Source organism: Mustela erminea, chromosome 13 (genome assembly GCF_009829155.1).
Source record: "Mustela erminea isolate mMusErm1 chromosome 13, mMusErm1.Pri, whole genome shotgun sequence".
Classification (NCBI taxonomy): Eukaryota; Metazoa; Chordata; class Mammalia; order Carnivora; family Mustelidae; genus Mustela; species Mustela erminea.
The window spans coordinates 44,881,875-44,906,161 of record NC_045626.1 but is presented as its reverse complement, the minus strand read 5'-3'; the positions used below and the strand labels follow the sequence as shown (position 1 = coordinate 44,906,161).

The window sequence follows — 24,287 nt, the reverse complement described above, 5'->3', positions numbered from 1 at the left end:
AGTATTGTGCTCACTTTGGCAGCACATATACTAAAATTGGAACGATACAGAGATGATTAGCATGGCCCCTGCGCAAGGATGACACGCAAATTCATGAAGCGTTCCATATTTAAAAAAAAAAAGTATAGAGTATTAGCACATAAATGAATTAACAGATTAATGGGCCCAGAGTAGAGTCTAAAAACACACCGAAATTTCTAATTTTGTAGAAATTAAGTGGTGAAATTAAGTATTAGTAGGCAAAAGAACGACAATTCAATATGTAGTGTGACCACTGAGTAGCCATCTGGAAAACAGTCTACCACATTCCTTCTACCTAAAATAGTTCCAGATGAATAAAAAATTAAATACTACAAAAGAAAAAAGAAAAAGGAAAAAAAATCTTAAAGGGGAATTTCAAAAAGGAGAACTTTTAAAAATGATCTTGAAGCAGAAGGGTCTTCTTACATGCCAGAAAACCCAGAGCCCTGAAAGACTGCTAAACTAGACTACATAAAAATAAAAAATTAAATATGACCAAACCAGACCAAATGAAAACAATATAGTAATAATAAAAAGTGGGAAAAAATTATTAACAAGACCTATCACAGACTGAACTAATTATTTAACATATAAAATAAGTAAAAGACCACCAGCAATAAAAGAAATGGCAAGGGACATGAATAATCGGTTCATACAAAACTACCAAAGGGACATATATGAGAGGACTGCTTGCTTCACTTATAATAAAAAGGCCAATTAAAACCATGAGACCCTTTTTTCATCTTTCAGATTCCAAAAACCCAAAGTTTTGATCTATGAAGAAAAGTAATTTCAGACACTATTGAGGTATATAAGTATACAAATAAGTACTATTTTTATGTAGAGCAATTTGGCAATAACTACCACATTTTTAAATGCATGTACCTTTAACCCAACAACTGCAGTTCTATAAATATAAGGCCTTTATGTGTACACATGCATGAATGCAAAGCTGTGTATGTGTGTTTATTTACTTACTAGTATACTTTTATTTTACAAGCATATTCACAAAGCATAATTTTTAATATAAGAAGACTAGAAATAACCTGTATTTCCATCATAAGGAACTGTTCAAATAAATTAGGAGCATCCATGAGAAAGAATGAAATACAGTCACCAAAAGCATGAGGGAGCTCTTCATGTATTGAGTGGTCTCTCCAAAATGGTCTCTAAGATCTATCTTTAAGAAGGAAAAAATACCATATATAATACTACATGATGTATGTTACCACTTGTGATTTTTTTTTTAAAAGAATAAGACAAAAGAAAAAAGAGTGTTATGCATATGTTCTGGATACAGAGAATATCTCTTGAAGGATAACTAGAACCGATGACTCTCTGGAATGAAGTATCTGGAGGCAGGGGCTATATACCCTTTGGTACCTTTTGACTTTGGTACCACAGGTTTATTATTGTCTAATTTTTTTTTAATCTGTTAAATGTTTTAAAAAAGGAACATGAGATTGTGGTTATTTGACCAAGATCAAGGAGCACATAAGTACCTCTATAACTTAGATTAGAAAATATTAAAACAAAACTTAAATAGGTTATTAAAAGCCTAGATACAAATTCAAGTGCATACAAAAGCTGGCAAAACTCTATGAAGGAGTATATTAAATAAAGGAAACAAAGTAAGTGGACTTCAATTTCTCCTACACCTACCTAGAACTCTTTTATTAGAGAATTGTTTTGGAAGCTCTACAGTGTTCTAGACAACGCAGGTCATCACTAGTTGAAAATCTCTGGTTTATAAAGAATGTAACTACTCCAGATGACTGTATACAAAAACCCAAACGTCATGTTAACAATAATTACATTGCCATTCAAGTGCTTCTTTGGCCTTAAGCTTTAATTTTACACAGAGAAGTTAAGTCAAAATTCTAATTAACAGTACCACCATAAAAAGTCACAAAACTCTTAACTTGCTAACATGCACTAGCACTACCCTTCTGGTTCAAAAAAACAACAGGTCCTGATGAGTTAAATGTGAATTCAGCAAGAAGCATCCTCCTGACTACAACCTAACAAGTAGTTACATCTTTATTCCCAGCCCCACACAGGGTGTGGGTTGGGGGGAGGGTGGCCATGGATTATGGCAAGCCTCAGAAGGAAACAAGATAGCCACCAAAACAGCGCCAACCTCCTACATGAATCACACATCAATCTTCTATGAACGAGACTACCTGGCTTCTTTTGCTCCGTGCTCTCCTTTACCTCATTTCCTATACCCATTGTCTCTGGACACCAATGTTACCATCCAACACAATCAGCTAAGACAACACTATCCTACGGATGCTAATTACTAATTTTAAAAAATGAACTGCGTTGTTATTCTAATTTATTTTCATTATTCCTATTTGTATAATACTTCCTTTGAGTTAATGAAAATAGCCTTTGTTTTTAGAAAGTACAAATATTCTCATAGTAAATGCAGAAAACAACCCACCAAAAATTATGGGTATGGGTTGTAGCTATTGTTACAAAAACAAAATAGTTTAAAGATACTTTTCAGATTAAAAATTCAAACCAGCAAAAGGTAACTAATTAAGCATCCAATGACCTAGAAGAGATTCTAAGTGACTCCAAACTTAAAATGGATAAGTAGTAAAGAGAATATCTCATTATATAAAACATCTGACATTATTTTTCTTCTTTTAAGTCTGCTTTAATATCAATTTGTATATATATATATTTTGCTATAAGCATATGTATTCATAAAAATCTATACGCAGCTTCAATAGTATCAATGAGGAAATACTAAATATATTAGCATTTTACAGATTTTTTTTCTTTTCCCCATGTGTTTTTTTCAGCAATACTGTTTCTGGGACCAGTACATTTTTAAGTAAATACAAAACCCAAGGAAATGTTATAGTATCTTTATAATCCATAAAGAAATTTTAATTCCTAAGTCATGGCACAATGTCTTTTTTTCCAAAAAGCTTCTAAAGCCAGCTGTATTGCATAGTTTCAGACAGACTAAATTTAGCCAGTTCTGTTCATCAGAGGAATGCTGTGTGTCAGCTACATCAAAGCCCAAGGGCAGCCTGATAAACACTGAATACAGGTCACGTAGCTCTGTAGCTAACAAACTCTAAGAGAGCTTGTACTCCGGGGCATTCAAAGCAGTTTTGTCATCAACAATCTAGTATCCCTTGAGCCCCCATGTCGTTTCAGTTGCTAAGCAACTCTGGTGTTAATGTCTTAGAGGAGAAAAACTTACCAGGCATCTGGCCGTTCATCTGGTTCTGCATGTGTGGTGCAGGAGGACCCCCACCTACCATTCCATCTGAAGGCATGTTGTGAGAGCGTGGAGGTGGGGGAGGGCCACTCTGATTCATCCCTCCAGGACCCATAGGCATATTCTGTGTGGGTGGCTGAAAGAAGACAGTTTAGTAAAACAAGAGAAACAGACTAATATATTAAAGATGCATATAACAGTTGCATATATTATTAAACTGAATAGAAACAAAAACAAAAATGCATTTCAACTTACTCTAATGCATTTTAATCATGGACTAATTATTTACGTCAAATTTAATATACCCCAAAACTTATCTTAGTATGAAGATATCATCTGACTGCCTCAAACCAAAAGAACACCACCAATTAAACTATATTTTACTTTAAAAATTCTTTAACATCCTATAGAAAAATTCACATTTATCTATAAATTCTTTAACATCCTATAGAAAAATTCACATTTATCTATATATAAGGATTTTTAATGTGTCCACTGTACTTAAATTATGTTTTGAAACTTAAGTCTCCTTTCATAATTAATATATTTAGATATATTTACTATTAATATTGGATTTTACCTAGAAAGATGCAATAACAAAAAACTATAAAAGAACCAGAAGCCCCAAAACGTAATATACTTTGTAATACTGTTCGAGGGGGAAATAAAGTAATTTTGGCAAGGGAATGTTTTAAACCACGAAGACTCAGTTCAGTCCAACATTTTTGTGCCGACGACTCCTATAGATCAGAAACATTACTGATGGCCTCCAAGGGTACAGAGACAGCTGCCCCAAAAGGATGCCTTTGGCAAATTTCCTAATGAAAGTGTGAAGAAAATCACTGACTAACCTTGAGAGTTCACAAAAGGGCGAAAGGAAAAACACAGATACAGGGTGGTCTGCAACACCTGGCTCCCTTCTTAGGGGTATTTTGGTGAAGAAAGCAAATGGTTAGTTAGTTGCTTTCCAAATCCCCATTTTTAAGTCTTAGAGGAGAAGGAGCTATATTCTTTACACATCTATTTCTGCCTTCTTTCTCTATTTCTCCATGTTCTGAAAACATAACATCTACTCCTATAACTTTAGTCATTCTCTTCCTCCCACATTTTTACATGCCTAGTTAGCTAGCATTTCTGTACCATCCAGATTTTGTGAACACAATCCTCTCTGGCACCCGTAATAGATAAACACTATCTTTTAACCATCACATGTGAATACTCAAATCCCAACCATTTAATAATCACTAACATTTACACAAATAACCAAGTTCTATTCTAATAGCAACCACTTAAAATTCATACTCTTAGAGCACCTGAGTGGCTTAGTTGGTTAAAGGTCTGCCTTTGGCTCAGGTCATGAACCCAGGGTCCCAGGATTGAGCCCCATGCTGCGTTCCCTGCTCAGCAGTGAGTCTGCTTCTCCCTCTCTCTCTGCTTCTCCCCACAACTCATGTTCACTCTCTTTAATACATAAACAATAAAATCTTAAAAATAAATAAATAAATAAATAAAATTCATAGTCTTGGTTTCTTCACTACTAAATCCAGGAAATAATTGCTCTTTTATTAAATATTTCCTCTTTAATTCTCATTTTAAATTTTTTATCCACTTCGGATTTTCTAAACAATTAATGACTATTCAGTTTTTAAAAATAAATTACCAAACATCAACTTCCTGTCACATATCTTACTATGAAATGATACTTTACTACCCTTGAAACACAGCGGACTGTGACCCGCTCATTTGAAAATAAAAATCCTTCTATATTCTTGTCCAAACTTTCTGCTGAAAATTTATGTTCTCACTCTCAAAAGATATCAGTTTCTTCATTTTCTTGTGATGTACTTAATGAAACATCAGTATTCACGACTCCCATGATAATAGAGTAGCTTATATCAAACTAACCCTGATAAAAGTTATAACATCTGGACAAATGTAAAAATTATTTGAAGATACTAAAGAGCAATATAGGCAAGAGAAGCAGGAGAGGCTACAACTCTTAAGAGAAGGGAAGCACCAAAGATCAGCTCCACAATCTCCTTTGCTTCGCCCTTGACTTTGCTGTATTAGAGGAAAAGAGAGCCCAAGCAGAAGTGGCAGCACTACTGGACTGAGAAGAAGACAGAGTTCTGGGCTATCAGAAAGACAGAAACAAAAGAACAAAGTCCCAGAGTGGAAGAACCACAAAAAAGACAAAAATTCAAGAAAACTAGCATAAAATAGCAGTTAAGAGACTAAAGAGCTGAGTGGAGTTTTTCAGCTTCTGCCCAATGCTGGAGAAACAAAGACTGGATGGAGTGTAGTCTCTACCAAGCCAGAAAGGCCTTCAAAAATAACTCTAGCCCTCTGTTGAGACTTCAGAAGGACCCTCCTTAGATTAAGGTCAAAATGGAAATATCAGCCCTAACAAATCTTAGAGTCAACATTCAACACTCAAGGTAATCTAGTGCTTCACCTTCCAAAGGAAAACTTAACTCTCTTTGGAGGGAAATAACACCAAGTAGAGCCTCTACAATTGTTCATTCATAAGTCCAGCACTTGATGAAAAATTATAAAGCATTCTAAAAAATAAGAATGAACAGCCAACACTCATTAGGATGGCTATAATAATTTAAGAAAGAAAAAAAACTACAAAAAAGTAACAAGGGCTGGCAAGAATGTGGGGAAAATGGAACTCTTATACATGCTGGCAAGACTGTAAGGCGTGCAGCCACTTTGGAAAACAATTTGGCAGTTCCTCAAAAAGTTAAACATAGAATTACCATATGACAGAGCAATTCCACTTCTAGTATAGACCCAAGAGAACTGAAGATAAGCATTCACACAAAACTTACACAAAAATGTTCACAGCAGTATTAACCATCATAGCCAAAAAACAGAAAAAATTCAGAATGTCCATCAACTGATGAATAAACAAAAATATCCTATAACCGAATATTATTCAGTCATCAAATGAAATGAAGTACTGATACATAATCCAACACAGATTAATCTTTTCTTTTTAAAAATTTTATTTATTTGTGGGGTGCCTGGGTGGCTCAGTGGGTTAAAGCCTCTGCCTTCGGCTCAGGTCATGATCCCAGGGTCCTGGGATCGAGCCCCGCATCGGGCTCTCTGCTCAGCAGGGAGCCTGCTTTCCTTCCTCTCTTTCTGACTGCCTCTCTGCCTACTTGTGATCTGTCTGCTAAAAAAATAAATAAAATCTTTTTTTAAAAAAATTTTATTTATTTGTGAGAAAGAGAGAGAGAGTAAACACGCACAAGCAAGGGGATGGGGCAGAGGGAGAGGGAGAAGCAGGCTCCCCACTGAGCAGGGAGCCCAACATGGGGCTCAATCCCAGGACCCTGAGATCATGACCCAAGCAAAAGGCAGATACTTAACCAACTGAGCCACCCAGGTGCCCCAAAAGTTCCCAATTCTATTACGAGGTCACCAAATTCTGATACCAAAACCTAACAAGCACATTATTAGAAAATCTACAAGCCAAACTTTCTCAAGAACATAGACACAAAAACATAAACAAAATTTTAGCAAACTGAATCCAGACTATATTAAAAAGATGATGCATCCTATAACCATACAACCAAAGATGTTAATTCTAAGAATGAGAACTGGTATGACTTTTGGAAAGCAATCGCTGTAATTCACCAAACTACCAAAATAAAATCCACATAATATCTCAATATACAAAGGGAAAGTATTTGACAAAATTTAACACCTACTCATAATACAAACGTTTAAAAATTTAGAGATAAATCCTTAATCTAATAAATCTAATTTATAAAAAAACTTACAGCTAATAACATCTTACTGATAAAATATTGGACTCTTTTTCCTTGATTTCAGAAATAAGACAAGAATATCCATTAACACCGTATCTATTTATCATAATAAATAAACCCATAGACAAATCAATAGTATTAAGAATGGAAATAAAACACAAAAGTAAAAAAAAAAAAATGAAGATTGGAAAAGATACAAAACTGTCATTATTCGCATATGACATGATTGAATGCACAGAATACCAAGAGAATCTATAAAAAATTATTTGAATAAGGTAACTGGATAGAAGATTAATATATAAAAATCAACTGTATTTCTATATATTTTCAAAAAAATAACTAAAAAGTGAACTTTTAAAAATAAGAGTATATATAATCGCATAAAAAATGAATAACTAGAAATAAATCTAATAAGATGTGCAGTACTTCTACATTGCAACGCCGTTGAAAGAAATTAGAATTTACTAAATGGAGGAATATACCATTTTTATTGACTGGAAGACTCAATATACTGACGATATCAGTTTCCCTAATGCTGACCTAGAAATTCCATGAAATCACAGTCAAAATCCCAGCAGGCTTTTTGAAGAAAATTCACAAGGTGATTCTAAAATTCATATAGAAATGCAGAAGAATTAGAATGGCCAGGACATTCTTGAAGAAAAAAAACAAAAAAACCACCACTGCTCCATAATTGACATGTTGCTGGTGCAAAGATAGAGACCAACAGAACAGAAGTAAGAAACAGATCCACACATAGAGTCACCTTCCTTAAAACAACCTGTATTCAATGGGTAAAAACAGTATTTCCAACAAATGGTACTGTATCAATTGAATATTACGTGAACAAAAATGAACCTTGACTGCTAGACTCAGATCATTCACAAATTTAATTTGCAATGGATAATGGATAAAAACTTTTAGAAGAAAATACAAGCATATTTTCATGTACTTGATATAACAAACTATTTTTCAAACAACATACAGAAAAAAAAACATGATCATGGACTTCATTTCAATTAGAAACTGTTCATATAAAGATGTTCAGATAAATATATAAAGAGAATAAAAACAATTTTCAAAATGAGAGAAAACAGTACAGTGAAGAAAACAATTAACAAAACTAAAAAGCAACTTACGGAATGGGAGAAGATATTTGCAAATGACATATCTGGTAAAGAATTACTGTCCAAAATATGTAAAGAACTTATAAATAAAACTGAACACCCAAGAACAAATAATCTAATTAAAAAATGGGCAGAAGGGGCGCCTGGGTGGCTCAGTGGATTAAGCCGCTGCCTTCGGCTCAGGTCATGATCTCAGTGTCCTGGGATCGAGCCCCGCATCGGGCTCTTTGCTCAGCGGGAGCCTGCTTCTCTCTCTCTCTCTGCCTGACTCTCCGCCCACTTGTGATCTCTCTGTCAAATAAATAAATAAAATCTAAAAAAAAAAAAAAAAAAAAAAAAAAAAAAAAATGGGCAGAAGACATGAACAGACATTTCTCCAAAGGAGATATACGGATGGCAAACAGACACATGAAAAGATGTTCAACATCACTCATCATCAGGGAAATACAAATCAAAACCATAATCTCACACCTGTCAGAATGGCTAAAATCAACAACACAAGAAACAATAGGAGTTGGAAAGGATGTGGGAAAAAAGATACCCTCTTGTACTACTGGTGGGAATGCAAACTAATATAGCCATTGTGGAAAACAGTATGGAAGTTGCTCAAAAAGTTATAATACAACTACCCTAACGATCCAGCAATCACACTACTGGGTATTTACCCAAAGAATACAAAAACACGAAATCAAATGCTGCTATACACATACACCCTGATGTTTATAGCAGCACTATTTGCAACAGTCAAGATCTGGAAGCAGCCCAAGTGTCCACTGATGAATGGCTGAAGATTCGTGTGTGTGTGTGTGTGTGTGTGTGTGTGTGTGTGAGAGAGATGGAATATTACAGAGATGGATGTATAATAATGGAATATTACAGAGATGTAATATAATATACTAGAGAGCATTAATGCTAAGGAAGATAAGTCAGAGAGAAAAATACCATATGATTTCACTCATATGTGGAATTTAAGAAACAAAAATGAGCAAGGGAGAAAAAGAGAGCGAGAGAGAAAGACGAACCAAGAAACAGACTCTTAAATACAGGGAACACACTGATGGCTACCAGAGGCAAGGTAGTAGGGGAATGGGTTAAATAGGTGACGGGGATTAAGGAGAGAACTTGTAATGAGGACTGGGTATTATACGGAACTGTGGAATCACACTGTACACCTGAAACTAATGTAATACTGGATGTTAAATGGGATTAAAATAAAAGCTTAAAAATGGTAGAAAATATTACATAGGCAATAAGAGATTTATATCTAGAATGTATAAAGAACTCCTACAAATCAATAATAAAAAAGACAACCCAATGTAAAAATGGACAGAAACAGGGTGCCAGAAATCTTTTGATCTGTATCTATATCTTAACTATAGTGGTGCTTACACAGATTTGTCAAAATTCATCTGTCTATACAATTAAAATAAGTGAATCTTATTTTATGTGAATTATACCTCAAATGACACTCCTTCAAGAAAGCCTTCCAGGACTATCAGAATCATCAGCACCATTATCTCCTGTGTCCTAGGTGTCCTTTCTTCATAGCACCTGCCACAACTGTCATTTAAATGTTTGTGTAAAGGGGGTGCCAGGGTGTTTTGGTCTGTTAAGCATCTGCCTTCCATTTGCCTTTGGCTCAGGTCATGATTCCAGGGTCCTGGGATGGAGCCCTCCATCAGGCTCCCTGCTCAGCAGGGAGTCTGCTTCTTCCTCTGCCCCTCCCCTGACTAGTTCTGTCCATCTCTTTCTCTCTCGCTCGCTCTCTCAAATAAATAAATAAAATCTTTAAAAAAAAATAGAGGTACTCAACCAACAGTCACTAAATGAAAAAATTATTTTGAAATATAAGCAGCACTTCAAATTCAATTAGGGACCGATATTTTTGTGACAGCTTTTGTGTTCTTTATTGTCAAAACTGCTTATACTCTATACTCCACATCCCCATTTAGAAGTCTATCGGACATCTCAAACTTGAAATCTAAAACACTGAATCCGGGACATCTCCACCACCACCCCCTACACAAATCCCTTTACCCGGCAGTCTCAGTTGATGGCAATTCCATCATTCTAGTTGCTCTCTGAAAATCACAGCGTCATCCCTTCCATGTTTCTTATTCTTATCCTCTGCCTCCCACATTCAATTTTCAGCATATCCTTTAGACTCTACCTTTAAAATATACCTATAATTTGACCACTTTTTCCACCTCCTCCTCCTTCCATGCTGATACAAACCACCATCACGCCTCTCATGTTGATTACCTGCAATAGCCTCCTAACTGGATTCCCTGCTTCTATCCATGCTCCTCTATAATATATTTTCCACATGGTTATCAGAACAAGCTTACTGTCAGTTCACTCTTCTGTTCAGAATCCTCCAAGAGCTTCCAATTTCAAGGTAAAAACTAAAGTCCCTAAAATAGCTTGCAAGATAGGATTTGTCCACACAATTTCCTTGCCTTATTCAGTTCTAGCCACAAACTTCATGTTGTTCCTTGAACAAGTTAGGAACAGTTTCACTTTAGGACCTTTCCACTGCTTGTTTCCTCTGCCTAAAACATTCTTCTTCAAGTCTTTGCTCAATTGTCACCTTCTCAATGAAGTCCTCCAAACCACTCTACTTCATACGGCAAACTCCGTCCCCAACATGCAGCACTCTTAATACATCTCTCCCTGCTGTTTTCCTTTTCCACAGTTCTTATCATATTTTAATAAGCTATACGATTTAATCATTTATTATACCTGCCTTGTTTGCTAGAATGTAAAACCCAAGAGAGCAGGAATATTCATCTGCTTTGGTAACTGATGTTCCAAAAAGTACCTACTGCCTGACATAGAGCTGGCACTTAATATTTAATAAATAAATGAACTCTCAAACTTAAATGATTTAGTATAAAAATAAAAATAATTCTGACTATAAAATTATCTTCAATGTTTCTTTAAAATATAAAAATATCACTGTAAAATATAATTTTTAGTTTAATAATAACCCTTCCTGTGTAATATCATTTGTATAACTGTCATTAATACAGTTCCCCACAAGGAGGCACTAAAATGACACATAGGAGATGTAAAAACTTTTATGCAAAACAGAAAATATATATATATGTATATACATACATACATATATATATATGAATGGCACTCCCAAAAGCTGACAGATGACCAATACATACACAAATGAAAGAGTCAACCAAGAATAGTCAACCAAGAATGGATCCAAAAGGATCATCATTACATTTGCCTTACTTCTTAGACCTATTGTCTTGCCAAAAATGAGTTCCATACACATCTGAAACAGTTCAGAAAGATCTTGATTCCTCACTAATTCCACCAGAAATGTTAGGATGCCATCATGGGTAGCCTTGAACTGATGAACTTACCAAATGATTTTGTCAATTTAATAATCTTAAAAAATAATAATCTCATCAGCTGTATCATCTTCTCCCTAAGCTAATATATAATTTAGTCCTACTATATAAAACCTGACCAGTTGAATTTCTATAACTAGTAACATTTATACCTATTTTCACAGCATGATAATTCTCCAAATTTCCTAAGGAGTTAGGCTCCCAAATAATTCACTTACCAACAATAGACCCCCAGTTAGTAATTGGTTCACCGGAAATTCAACCTTTATTTTTTAAATAGCAAACACTCCCACCATAACAAATCCAACATCAGATTATCTCCACTATGAAAAACTAAGTCTACGTAACCCTAATGATGTGAATTACTAAGTAGTTGCTCCAGATCCATATAATGTTAGATAATGAAATAACTGCCTTCTTCCCAGACCAGGAGAATTCTCTGGAATATACTTCCAAAAACACAACTAATCCACTCCTAAAACATGGAGAGACAGGAATCCAAGCCTTTCTTATATTTGTAATAATACCATTAATTAAGAAACAGGAATATATGTAACTGTTTAATCTTGAATTTATTATTTTTACATCTATACCAATCTGGCTAAATTACAGAGTAATGTGTAATTATTACAAAAACAGAAACAATGCAACTAGGAATCATTGCTAAAAACTGTATATACATACCTCCAGAAACTTTTTAAAAATGTACACACACACACACACACACACACACACATACAGTTTTCAAAAGGAGGGTCACACTACTACTGTGTGATTTCTTTTATTCTATAGTACGAATTATTCTTTATCGGCATATAATTCAATCTCATTTAAGAGTGTAAAATTCAACTATATAAGCTATAAAAAAATTTTTTTTGAAGATTTTATTTATTTGGGGCTCCTGGGTAGCTCAGCTGAAAAGTGTCTGCCTTCGCCTCAGGTCATGACCCCAGGGGTCCTGGGTTCGAACCCCACATCAGGCTCCCTGCTCAGTGGGAAGCCTGCTTCTCCCACTCCCCCTGCTTGTGTTCCCTTTCTCGCTGTGTCTCTGTCAAAATAAATAAAATCATTTAAAAAAAAAGATTTTAATTAGTTGACAGAAGACAAATAATGAATGCAGGAACACAAGCAGGGCTAGCGAGAGAGGGAGAAGCAGGCAAAGGATCATGACCTGAGGTAAAGGCAGATGCTTAAGAACTGAGCCACCCAAAGGCCCCTAAGCTTTAAAACCTTTTAACCCACCCTCAATACTAAGACTAGATTCCTAGTTTGGTTTTGTTTTGCTAATATAAACAATGCTTAAATTAACAGTCCCATACAAATCCTTTTCTGTACTCATTCTGTGCAAATTAAGAGTGAATTACATAAATTTCCAACATTTAGGTTCTTTTCTTGCCACCCCCCCTTTTTTAACATGAAAAGGTACTCAACATCTGACACCTGACATCAAATGTCAGGGAAATGCAAATCAAAACTACAATGAAATATCTATAATGAGGAACCTACAATGAAGTATCTCACACTTGTGAGAATGGCTATTACCAAAAGAAGTAAGTGTTGGTGAAAATACAAAGAAAAGGGAACCCTTACACAGGGTTAGTGGGAATGTGCAACCACTATGGAAAACAGCACGGAATTTGGAAAACAGCACGGAATTTCCTGAAAAATTTTAAAAGAGAACTACTGTACGACCCAGCAATTCCACTTATGGGTATTTATCTGAAGGAAATAAAGATACTCACTTGAAAAGATGCCTGCACCCCCATGTTTACTGCAGCATCATAAGTGGGGCACCTGGGTGGCTCAGTCTGTTAAGCCTCTAACTCGGTTTTGACTCAGGTCAGGATCTCAGGGTTGTAGGATAAAGAGCCACCTGGGACTCTGTGCTCAGCATAGAGTCTGCTTGTCCCTTTCCCTCTGCTCCCACCCCCACCCAGTTAGGGTGCACAACAACTAGAACTCTCATAACTTGCTGGTAAGAATACAAAACGGTACAGTCATCCTAGGAAAAAGTTCAGTAGCTTCATGTGGAATCCAAAATAGTCAAACACATAGAAGCAATGAGTAGAATGGTGGTTGCCAGGGGCCAAAAAGATCTAAGACTATGCAAGCATATTGTCACTCAGAGAAATTGGGACTTATCCCCTATTTATCAGGGTCACTGTCTGATAACAATGCACTGAGGGATTCTTCAAAATACTTGCTGCAGATGTCATAAAACCTCTGGTGGCTCAGTCAGCTAAGCGTCTGCCTTCGGCTCAGGCCACAATCCCAGAGGATGGGGACCCACTCCTTGCTCAATGGGGAGTCCACTTCTCTCTCTGCCCCCACCCCTCCTGCTTGCTCTCCCTCTCTCAAAGAAATAAAATCTTGCTCTGGAGGCCACAGAGCTGTCCAAGCAGGCACAAAGCTGGGTCTCCTGGTTTCTTTCCATCAAACAGCCAAGAAGACCACTAGTCGCCCCTGACCCCAGAACCCACCTCAGAGCTGCAGGTGGGGGCAGCCTAGCACGTGGGCCTCTAGGGGCTCTAGCAGCGGCTGCATAAGCCAGGGTAGCCCCAGGGCGGAATGGGCAGAATGGGTTGAAAAGAGTGCCCGGGAAGCCTTCCAGCAGTGGTCCCCAGGCCCCAGGTCCATGCAGAGCAGGCTGGAAGCCTCCTGGCTCTGGCCACCACCCCTCCCATCCAGGCCTCTCCTGGCACGTGTGGGCCCCGCCCGCACCTGAGGGGTCATGGCACTCCCCCTTCAATATTTAGTTTCTTTTCTTTCTTAAGCCAAATAAATGCCTCTTCTTAGCTAAGTGAGCTAGATACATTATTTTCAATTATGACAAAGAGACAATCCTTAGGTTCCTTACTTAGTACATGTAGAAGCTACTGTCACAGATTTAATAATACAGTTCTGCCAAAAAAATGTATATACATACATGTACATAAATATTTATATTCCTTAAAATAAGATATAGCTAATCTCTTTACATATCTGGACTGAATTAGTACTTGAATTTCATATATACTGTCCAGCAAACAGTTAACGTGATTTTTTTCTAGGATTCTGAAAAGACATGATAGGCAGTAATATTGGTAAATGTTCCCTGTAATAACTAATCTAGAGAAATGTACCCCCAAAAATCGATTCTCTACAAAATACAGAGTTACCTCCACTGTGAAACTTTTCCTAATACTCAACAGCAGAACTAATCACTTTTTCTACTATGTAAAATGTACTTTAAGCGTCCAGTACTTTTAAAATAACATGTATTAACACTGTATTCTTACCATATGTTGTCTTTAATTTAAAGAACTTTAGGCATATAGAAAGTTTTATTTTATATTTCTAATAGAATAAAATCATTATCTTCCTTATAGTTTTCTCCTCTGTTTTCATTCTCAATTAAGTCTTCCATACCTCAAAATCAGATAAATAATTGATGCTTTAATCTATCTTAAATCTCATACCAACACAGACTTTAAGACATTTCATCACTTGTGGTCTTGCTTTTGTTTTTAATACCAAAAATGTTTTAATTAGACACCTCTCATTGTGCAGCACCACACTATGTACAAGAGGAAGACTTCAAAAGTAACTGAATAAATCACAGATGACTACTACATTTCTGACTTAGAAAACTCAGGGTTTAAACAACTCACTGGAGATAGGAAATATAAAATTCAGCCTTGTGGGCTGTTTCTCTTCTAACAGCAAAGAAACAACAGAAGGAGAGCTGAGGGAATGGTGTCCTGCCCACATTGTGCTGAGAGACCTGTGGAATATCCAAACGGATTATGTCTACTGGAAGCTGGATTCATGTTTCACACTCAGCCAAGAAGATGCACATTTGGGAGTCACTGAGTAGAGGTGGAATCTGAAGTCAGGAATATAAGAAACCAGGAGTATGGATGAAATTTCCCAGAAAGAATGTATATGGTAAAAGGATGTTCAAGAACAGAACATGAGCAATTGATGGGCACGTTAAAGATAAGAAGCGGAACAGCTAGAAAGGTAAAAAGAAAACTACCAGAGAAGTAAAACAACAAAGTTTTAAAGGAGGAAAAAAATTAACATCATACTGATTAAAAATATATATTATCAGGTGCCTGGGTGACTCAGTGGGTTAAGCCTCTGCCTTCGGTTCAGGTCATGATCTTGGGGTCCTGGGATTGAGGCCTGCATCAGGCTCTCTGCTCAGCAGGGAGCCTACTTCCTCTTCTCTCTCTCTGTCTGCCTCTCTGCCTACTTGTGATCTCTGTCAAATAAATAAAATTTAAAAAAAAATACATATTATCATGTTTATCAAACACTCAGAACTTAGAAATTCTTAAAATGATGGCAATATTTAGGAAAGTTCTTTCCATACTTCTAAGAATGTAAACACTTTCATTTTTATAAAAAATGTAATTTAAAAAACACAACAATGGATGGCAAGGTTCCACCTGCACAGAAAATGGGAAAGTATGTATTTATAGTGGGTCTTATTGCATAATCCAAAACAGAGATGGAAGTGGGGTTCCCGATGACCTTTTGTAGTTTTTGATGTTCTAACCGTATCAAAGTACTAACTATGCGGAATGTGAAGGTAAAATTTATAAATGAAATCTACTCTGCTAATCTATAAGATGTTCCACAGCTCTAAGCATGTTTTCTTTCACTTCAGGGGGATCAAATCTATAAGCAGTGAATTCTGTAATACCAAATTTTATTCAATAATTTACCTTAACAGATGCTTTATCAGCACTGCATCTAAAGACTACGCATATACATTAAAATATATATATATGTAAAAAAAATAAAGACCACATGTTATTACTGTTACTAAATTTTGTGTAATGAAAGGCTAATCAAGTGCTGCAAAGGACTGCTGAGAACACAGAGTGTGTATCATCAAAAAAATGCAACTTAGGAAATATAAACATAAGACTACTGTACTTCCTCTAAATCAATTTTTATTAATAGCCCAGACTTTTATTCTTTATAAAGAACACCTAATAAGCAAAAATTATCTTCAATAAGCTCAAAATTCAAGAAGTATTATCTAATTAAACTGGGGAATTTTTCAACTTTTTTTCTTAGGAATTCAAAAAAAATTTAATACTCAATGAATTAAGTGAAAAGCAGGATAAGCAATTCCTATTAGCCTTCAATCTTCCTTTGAAATTAAGAGACAATCTCAGGAAATGTCACTGTCAGTCAAGTCTCCAAACTCTCTCCCTTACCCTTCATGTGTATTTAGTAATTGAGTCCTGCTAGTCTTACTTCAAATACTCCTGAATAGGACTTCTCGTTTTCTTTATACTTACTAATTATGTACTGCCTTCATCTTCATTACCATCAGTGTTTCCTATGTACATCCTCCATGCTGGACACATGAATTGTTTTATTTAATCCTCATAATGACATTACAGAATAAGTATTATCTTTCCCATATTATAAAACTGATTCATGGTACACAACATCAAATGACATTGCTAGTATCAAAACAGCAATATTTCTTTAATTTACATATCCTCAGAATGTCACTGAATACTTCATTTAAAAAGCATGGAAATAGGGGCGCCTGGGTGGCTCAGTGGGTTAAAGCCTCTGCCTTCGGCTCAGGTCATGATCCCAGGGTCCTGGGATCGAGCCCCACATCGGGCTCTCTGCTCTGCGGGGAGCCTGCTTCCTCCTCTCTCTCTCTCTCTGCCTGCCTCTCTGCCTACTTGTGATCTCTGTCTGTCAAATAAATAAATAAATAAATAAATCTTTAAAAAAAAAAAAAAAAAAAGCATGGAAATATAAGGTCCTCAATTCCTAGATGCACATTAGAATCACCTGAGAAGCTTTTAAAATATCCAGCCAAGGTAGAGAAACACTAGACTGGTTTTTTAAGGTTTTTTCCAAGTTTTTTCCAGCTCTAAAATTTGAATTGTTTACTATTTCCAGATTGTATGTCTTCAAATGAACTACAATAGAAAGACTCTTTACTCCCCCAAGTTTTTCCCAAATAAAAATTAAATTAGTAAAAACTTTTCTTGGGGGGGCACCTCAGTGGCTCAGTTAGTTAAGCATCATGATCTCAGTGTCCTGGTATCAAGTCCCCAGTATCTTAGTATCAAATCCCCAGTCTGGCTCCCTGTTCATTGGGGAGTATGCTTTCCCTCTGCCCCTTCCCCCTGCTAGTGCACTCTGTCTCTCTATCAAATAAATAAATAATCTTTAAAAAGAAAAAAAAAAAAACTTTTCTTGGGGCACCTGGTTGGTGCAATTGGTTGAGTGTCCAACTCTTGGTTTTGGCTCAGGTCAAGGTCTCAATGTCCTGTGTTCAGCATGGAGTTTGCTAGAGACTCTCTCTCTAGTCCTGTGATCAAGTCCTGTGTTCAGCATGAGATCAAGTCCTGTGTTCAGCATGGAGTCTGCTAGAGACTCTCTCTCTCACTCTCCCTCTGCCCCTCCCACTCATGCACATGTGTGCTCACTTGCTCTTTCCCTCTAAAATTAATAAATAAATCTTTCTAAAATAAATAAATAAATAACTTTTTAAATTGAACTGTTCTCTTATAATTCTTTCCTAAACCAATGGGATCACTTTGTATACACACTAATACTACCAGATGACAAAAATAAATAAATAAACAAATAAATATTTGGCTAAAACTTAAAAATGTAATTTCTTCGATGTATGTTTGAGAAGGAAAGACTTACATATAACATAGTCATATTTTCTAATGGCAAAATGTTCCTAGTTTATATATGAAAATAACTGTGTCAATGGTTCATGCTATTTCAGAAAGTAAAAGCAATGCTGAAAACTACTATTCAAATGATCTTCCAAGGTTTACCAAGATAAACAGGGCCCCATGTGCATATACCAAGGGAGCTAAAGTAGTGTACATTTTCTTTTCAGTGAGAGAGGGAACACAAGCAGAGGCAGTGGGAGAGGGAGAAGCAGGCTTCCCACTGAGCAGGGAGCCCAAGGTGGGACCCACTGACCCCAGGGAGCCCAATGTGGGACCCAAGGACCCCAGGACCTGAGCTGAAGGCAGATGCTTAATGTTTGAGACACCCTTGAGCCCCTGGTGCACATTTCCAATTACATCAGCTTTTTATAACTATTTGGTCTCTTTCCACACCACCTTTGCTGGTTATACTTCTTGTATATATGCCTGCCTATAGACCATACTTCCTCATTTCTGATTTACTGTGTCCTAGCTACAGGCTTAAAATTAAAGAAACAAACTTGCTAAAATATGTATAAGGTTAAAAATATAATGAACTTATAATGCTTTTGAACTAAGAATACATAGGGACCGAAACAAAAAAAAATAATAAAATGCCTAAGTGTTAGTGCACTGGCTTTGTAAGTTATTTTTTTTTTTCCTTATAGATCGTTTTCCATCTATTCCTGGTTTTTGAATTCTTGACTTTGTTTCAAACAGGAGAAGCTTGCTAGATGTAGCCTAGTTCCAGATACATGAAATGGTAGTTTAAATACCTAATTCCACTTTGGGGGGGAAATGAAACAAAGTGAAAGTTAAACCTACATATAATCCTATTTCCAATTCTCACAACTAGTTAAATGAAGTGAAAAACTTCATTCTGGAAAACTTTTTTTAACCCAAAACACACAGTTCATTCTCAGGATCAAAATTCCTCAAACTGTACTTACTAACTAGCATGCTGTCCCTTCTGGCAGACTGGCTGTATTTATTATGTACTCATACTCTAGTTTTCTCAAATCTCCAATCCAACTGCTTTCCTTCTAGCTGATTCTTTTCCCCCTCTAAATCCCCACTTTTCTTTACTGGTTCAATTCTCTCTTATTCCTCCTCTGTGAGGATATATTTATTCCTATTTTTTCAAAAACTCCTCCTCCTTTAATTCAACGTCTCAAGCAACTTGACTTCCAAAAGGCTCATATTTTTAAATGAAAATCTGGCCATGTATTCCAAATTAAACCTTGACCAACATTAGGAGGCAAAAATTTTATTTCAAAATATACAAGTGGCAGCTTTTATATTCATTAGTAAAATGTGATATAAAATGGTGACCTCATATTAAAACAGTGAAATAATGGTAAATGGGTAGTAATGAAATTTATCTCTTTCCTTTATGATGGTTCTTAACCACGATGGAAGTAATACCTTCCCTGAATAAGTGGTAACAATTTTTACTATCCTACTTAATCTACAGGGAAAAATGTAAATTCTATAGAAAACAAATGCAAAAAAACTCAGAAGTTTGTAACATAAACTTCAGAATGAGAACAGGGTGAGAACAGAATAGTAAATTCTAGGAGCTTTTGTTGTACCAAAATGAATTTCTATGATAAGCTCAATTTTATCACATTGGCATCTCAAGAATTACTACCTTCCTGAAGACGGGCAAGAGAAATGAGCAACTAAATCTCAAGACACATGATCTGACCAAACATTTTTTGTACTATACATAAAAGCTAGGGACGCCTGGGTGGCTCAGTTGGTTAAGCAGCTGCCTTCGGCTCAGGTCATGATCCCAGCGTCCTGGGATCGAGTCCCACATCAGGCTCCTTGCTCGGCAGGGAGCCTGCTTCTCCCTCTGCCTCTGCCTGCCATTCTGTCTGCCTGTGCTCGCTCTCTCCCCCTCTCTCTCTCTGATAAATAAAAAAAAAAAAAAAGAAAAGAAAAGCTAGAGAGAATATGAGACATATTTGAGAGGCTATAATGTTTGAGGCTTTAAGACATTTCTACATTTTATGGAGACAATATTTTAAATCAAGACAAACTGAAAAAAATCCAGTTTGCACTGTATCATAAGTTACACAAAGAATTTCAATTGGTTAGCTAGAAGGGATACATAATCAGCAGAGGACATTTTGCAAAGTACCACTTCCCAACTACCCACATGATTCTAAATAAGACTACCTAAAGGGAAATGTTCCCCTTTCCACCCTCAATGCCCTGAGACTTGAATCCCTGCCATAATTAGTTGCTACTGATGAGAACATGGTGGGAATCTGTCATATCTTCAGATGCGCTAGAACAGGGAAACTAGGATAAGACTCAATTATAGGTCACCATGGTAATGATAAGCTAAATTCTCTCTCTTTTTTTTTTAGATTTTATTTATCTATTTGACAGAGAGAGAGATCACAAGCAGGTGTAGAGGCAGGCAGAGAGAAAGGGGGAGGCAGGCTCCCCGCTAAGCAGAGAGCATGATGCAGAGCTCGATCTCAGGACCCTGAGATCATGACCTGAGCAGAAGGCAGAGGCTTTTACCCACTGAGGCACCCAGGTGCCCTGATAAGCTAAATTCTTAACCTACCACTCTAACTTATACTTTAGTCCCCAAACTATAAGCAGATCCAGTCATATAACGTTTTTTAAAAATTAACAACCAAGTACAAGAATAATGCTAGACCAAGAAAACAACCAAAAATGACTAAGGCATTCATTTCCATAACAACATAAGAGAATAATCAAGACACTGTAGGTTTTAAAATTCAGATTCAAACTCTATGAAGACCTAGCTAACTTCTCCCTGGATACACCAACTTAAGAGCAAATTGATCAGGATTTTATATTCTTTCCATCCTAGTAGTAACAAGACATGATAGCATAATGCACAAACTACTTTCAGTAAGGCAAGTGTTCAAATTCCATGCCTACCATTTACCAACTATGAGTCCCTGAGCATGTTAATTAACCTGAGACTCTATTTCCTCAACTATAGAATGAGCTAGTGTCTTAAAGGCTTCTGAGGATGAAACACTGAAAGGAGTCAATGCATAGTAGTCATTCTGCAAGTGTCTGTTCTCTCACCAAAGAAAGAGTTTTATGTGAGAATCCAAAGTAACTAATATTCTCTTAGTTATTCCACGGACAGCAAAATGTTAGAATACAATTCTAACATTTGAAAGAATCATCTAAGGTAATGGCAAACTAGGACATTCAAACAACTTTTCACTGAGGACAACCAAAAAAGTGCAACGAATATTTTAAAAATATGTTTAAAGAGGGGCACCTGGGTGGCTCAGTGGGTTAAAGCCTCTACTTTTGGCTCAGGTCATGATCCCAGGGTCCTGGGATCAAGCCCCACATTGGGTTCTCTGTTCAGCGGGGAACCTGCTTCCTCCCCTCTCTCTCTGCCTGCCTCTCTGCCTACTTGTGATCTCCCTCTCCCTCTGTCAAATAAATAAATACAATCTTAAAAAAAAGAAAGAAAAAAGAAAATCCAGAGAGGTGGGCCCAAACTTGGGGGGTGGGGAGGCATAATATTTGCTATGGACATGTTAGCCAGTCTATAAAGACAGCGGATAATGTCTCAAAACTGATAAAAGACATCAATTCACAGATTTCAGCAATCTCAACACACACCAAGGAGGATAAATCAAAGAACTCCACACACATACGGCGGATACAGCAAGATTTCAAGAAAAAGACTTCAGAAAGCAAAAAACAGATTACCATCAAAATAGTAATACCAACAACTATATATTCTAATAGATACAAGCTAGAAATCTGTCCTGGCAAAAATATTCTGTAACGACAATGGTGAAATTGAGGCATTTTCAGATCACCAAAAAATGAACAAACCTGTCCTAAAGAAAATACTAAAATATGTTCTTAAGGGAGTGAACAGAAAATGATCTGAGAAAAAAGACTGTAAATGAAGAGAGAAATTAAAAGCATCAGAAATGATAACAACGATAAGTCTAACAAATATTAAGAAAAAATCATTTGTGGGTGCCTGGGTAGCTCAGTCAGTTAAGCATCTGCCTTCAGCTCAGCTCATGATCCTGGGATGGAGCCCCACATCTCCCTCTCCCACTTGCCCTGCTTGTGTTCCCTCTCTTGCTGCATCTCTCTCTTGTGTCAAATAAATCTTAAAATCATTTGTGAGTAAACATGTGAAGATTTAAAATGCATGACAATAAATCCATCATTGAGAAATGAATAGAAATAAAAGTATCCACGGGTCCATGAATTGTCTGAGATGCATATTACAAACAGTATAGTACCACTGAAAGAATATTAATTTTATAAATACATAATTTCCAAACTAGAAGAGAAAAAAAGGAATAAAAAAATTAAGAGAAGGCAAAAAAGAACAGAAGAAAGGAATATACAACAGATGAGACAAACAGAAAGTACACTGTATGATGGTAACTTTACAGTGATTACATTCAATATTCCAATTAAAAGACTGCTACACTAGATTTTTTTAAAAAATCTACATGCCGTTCATATCTCTAACATAAGAAAATGGAAAGGTGACTATAGCATGCAAACACTAAAGACCAACTGAGTTACTCTAGTATCAGGTAATTAAACATTACGACCAAATAAATGCATTATTACACACAGAGAGGAGAATACTTCATAAATGACAATGTTACAAAAAACCAGAGCTGTAATATTCTAAAATATGTATGTACTTACTAACAATGCCTCAAAATGTGATATTAAGCAAAAACTTGGAAAAGTTACAAGGAAAAAGAGACAATCCCTATATTTTAAATATACATCTCTCAGTAACTGATAGAACAAAGCATCAGAATGGTTAATAAACACCAGTAAAGCTATAGGGGATTCAAGCAAGATCATCACACTTGATCCAGTAAACATCTACAGGCATTTAGATGCTAAAAAATACATATTCTTTATAAGTATACATAGAACATCAGTAAAAAGTGACCATATGTTGTAACATAAAACAAATCTCCAAGAATTCCAGAGAACTAAATCATATAAAATGTTATGTAACCACATGCAATAAAGGCAGAAAACATTAATTAAAAAATAACAAAATTTCCATATGTTTGGAAACTAAAAAGTGTGCTTATCAACCCATGTATAAAGAAAATTTAACACTGGAAATTAGAAAATATTTGGAACTGAATAAATATGAATATACTACATATCAGAATTGTGACTAGGGAGAAATTTATTCCCTTAAATGCATATATTAGCATTAAAAAATGAAAACTTTGATAAAGTAGGCATTCATCTCAAAACTCAGAAAAAGAGGGACGCCTGGGTGGCTCAGTGGGTTAAAGCCTCTGCCTTCGGCTCAGGTCATGGTCCCAGGGTTCTGGGATGGAGCCCCGCATTGGGCTCTCCACTCAGCGGGGAGCCTGCTTCCTCCTCTCTCTCTCTCTCTCTGCCTGCCTCTCTGCCTGCTTGTGACCCCTGCCTGTCAAATAAATAAATAAATAAAATCTTCAAAAAAAAACCTCAGAAAAAGAAGAGCAAAACATAACAAAAGAAAGTAAAAGGAAATAATAAAAACAAGATCAGAAGCTAATCACACTCAAAAACATGCAAAAGAGCATTAGTTCACAAAATGTGGTCCTCCAGACTCTTTTAGAGTCCAAAAGGTCAAACTACTTCCATAACAATACTTTTATGCCATGTTGGAATTTAAAACAATGGTGCAAAAGAAAGAAAGTGGGTGTAACTGCAAAAGCCTTGGCATGAATCCAGGCACCAAACTCTACAGTAAATCATTGTATTATTGATTGCCAGACAAGTCGTTTAAAAAAAAAAATTTTTCACTTAAGAATGTCCTTGATGAAACAGTAAAAACTACTCAGTTAAATATTCTGGGACAAAATGAGAAAATAATAAATATATCTGTTGCATATCAAAGTATGATAAAAGTACTCTGTGACTGAGTTTTCATGGAACACCACTTTTAACTGAAAAAACAATTGGTAGACAAACTATACTTATCCAGACTTGGGTATCTGGCAGACATTGGCTCAAAAATGAACACAGTAAGCCTGGAA

The 24,287-nt window shown here is 36.1% G+C and overlaps 1 protein-coding gene and 1 non-coding gene across 9 annotated transcripts in view; one reads left to right on the top strand and one right to left on the bottom strand.

Annotated features, from left to right (window-relative positions):
• The window catches only part of SS18 (SS18 subunit of BAF chromatin remodeling complex), a 97,125-nt gene that overhangs the window by 50,225 nt on the left and 22,613 nt on the right, over window positions 1-24,287 (bottom strand). For 7 of the 8 annotated variants that reach the window (XR_004277926.1, XM_032309647.1, XM_032309653.1 and 4 more), the window contains one exon: window positions 3,245-3,398. Coding sequence is in view for 7 of the 8 variants with exons in the window: in XM_032309647.1 (XP_032165538.1) it covers window positions 3,245-3,398 (154 nt within the window). In the remaining variant the exon portion in view is untranslated. Of the gene's footprint in view, window positions 1-3,244; window positions 3,399-16,850; window positions 16,854-21,827; window positions 21,834-24,287 lie in introns of those variants that run through there. The other variant, XM_032309652.1, reaches the window with a different exon arrangement.
• LOC116572517 lies at window positions 7-113 on the top strand. The gene has a single exon (XR_004278377.1). It is a non-coding gene; the product is annotated as a U6 spliceosomal RNA (small nuclear RNA).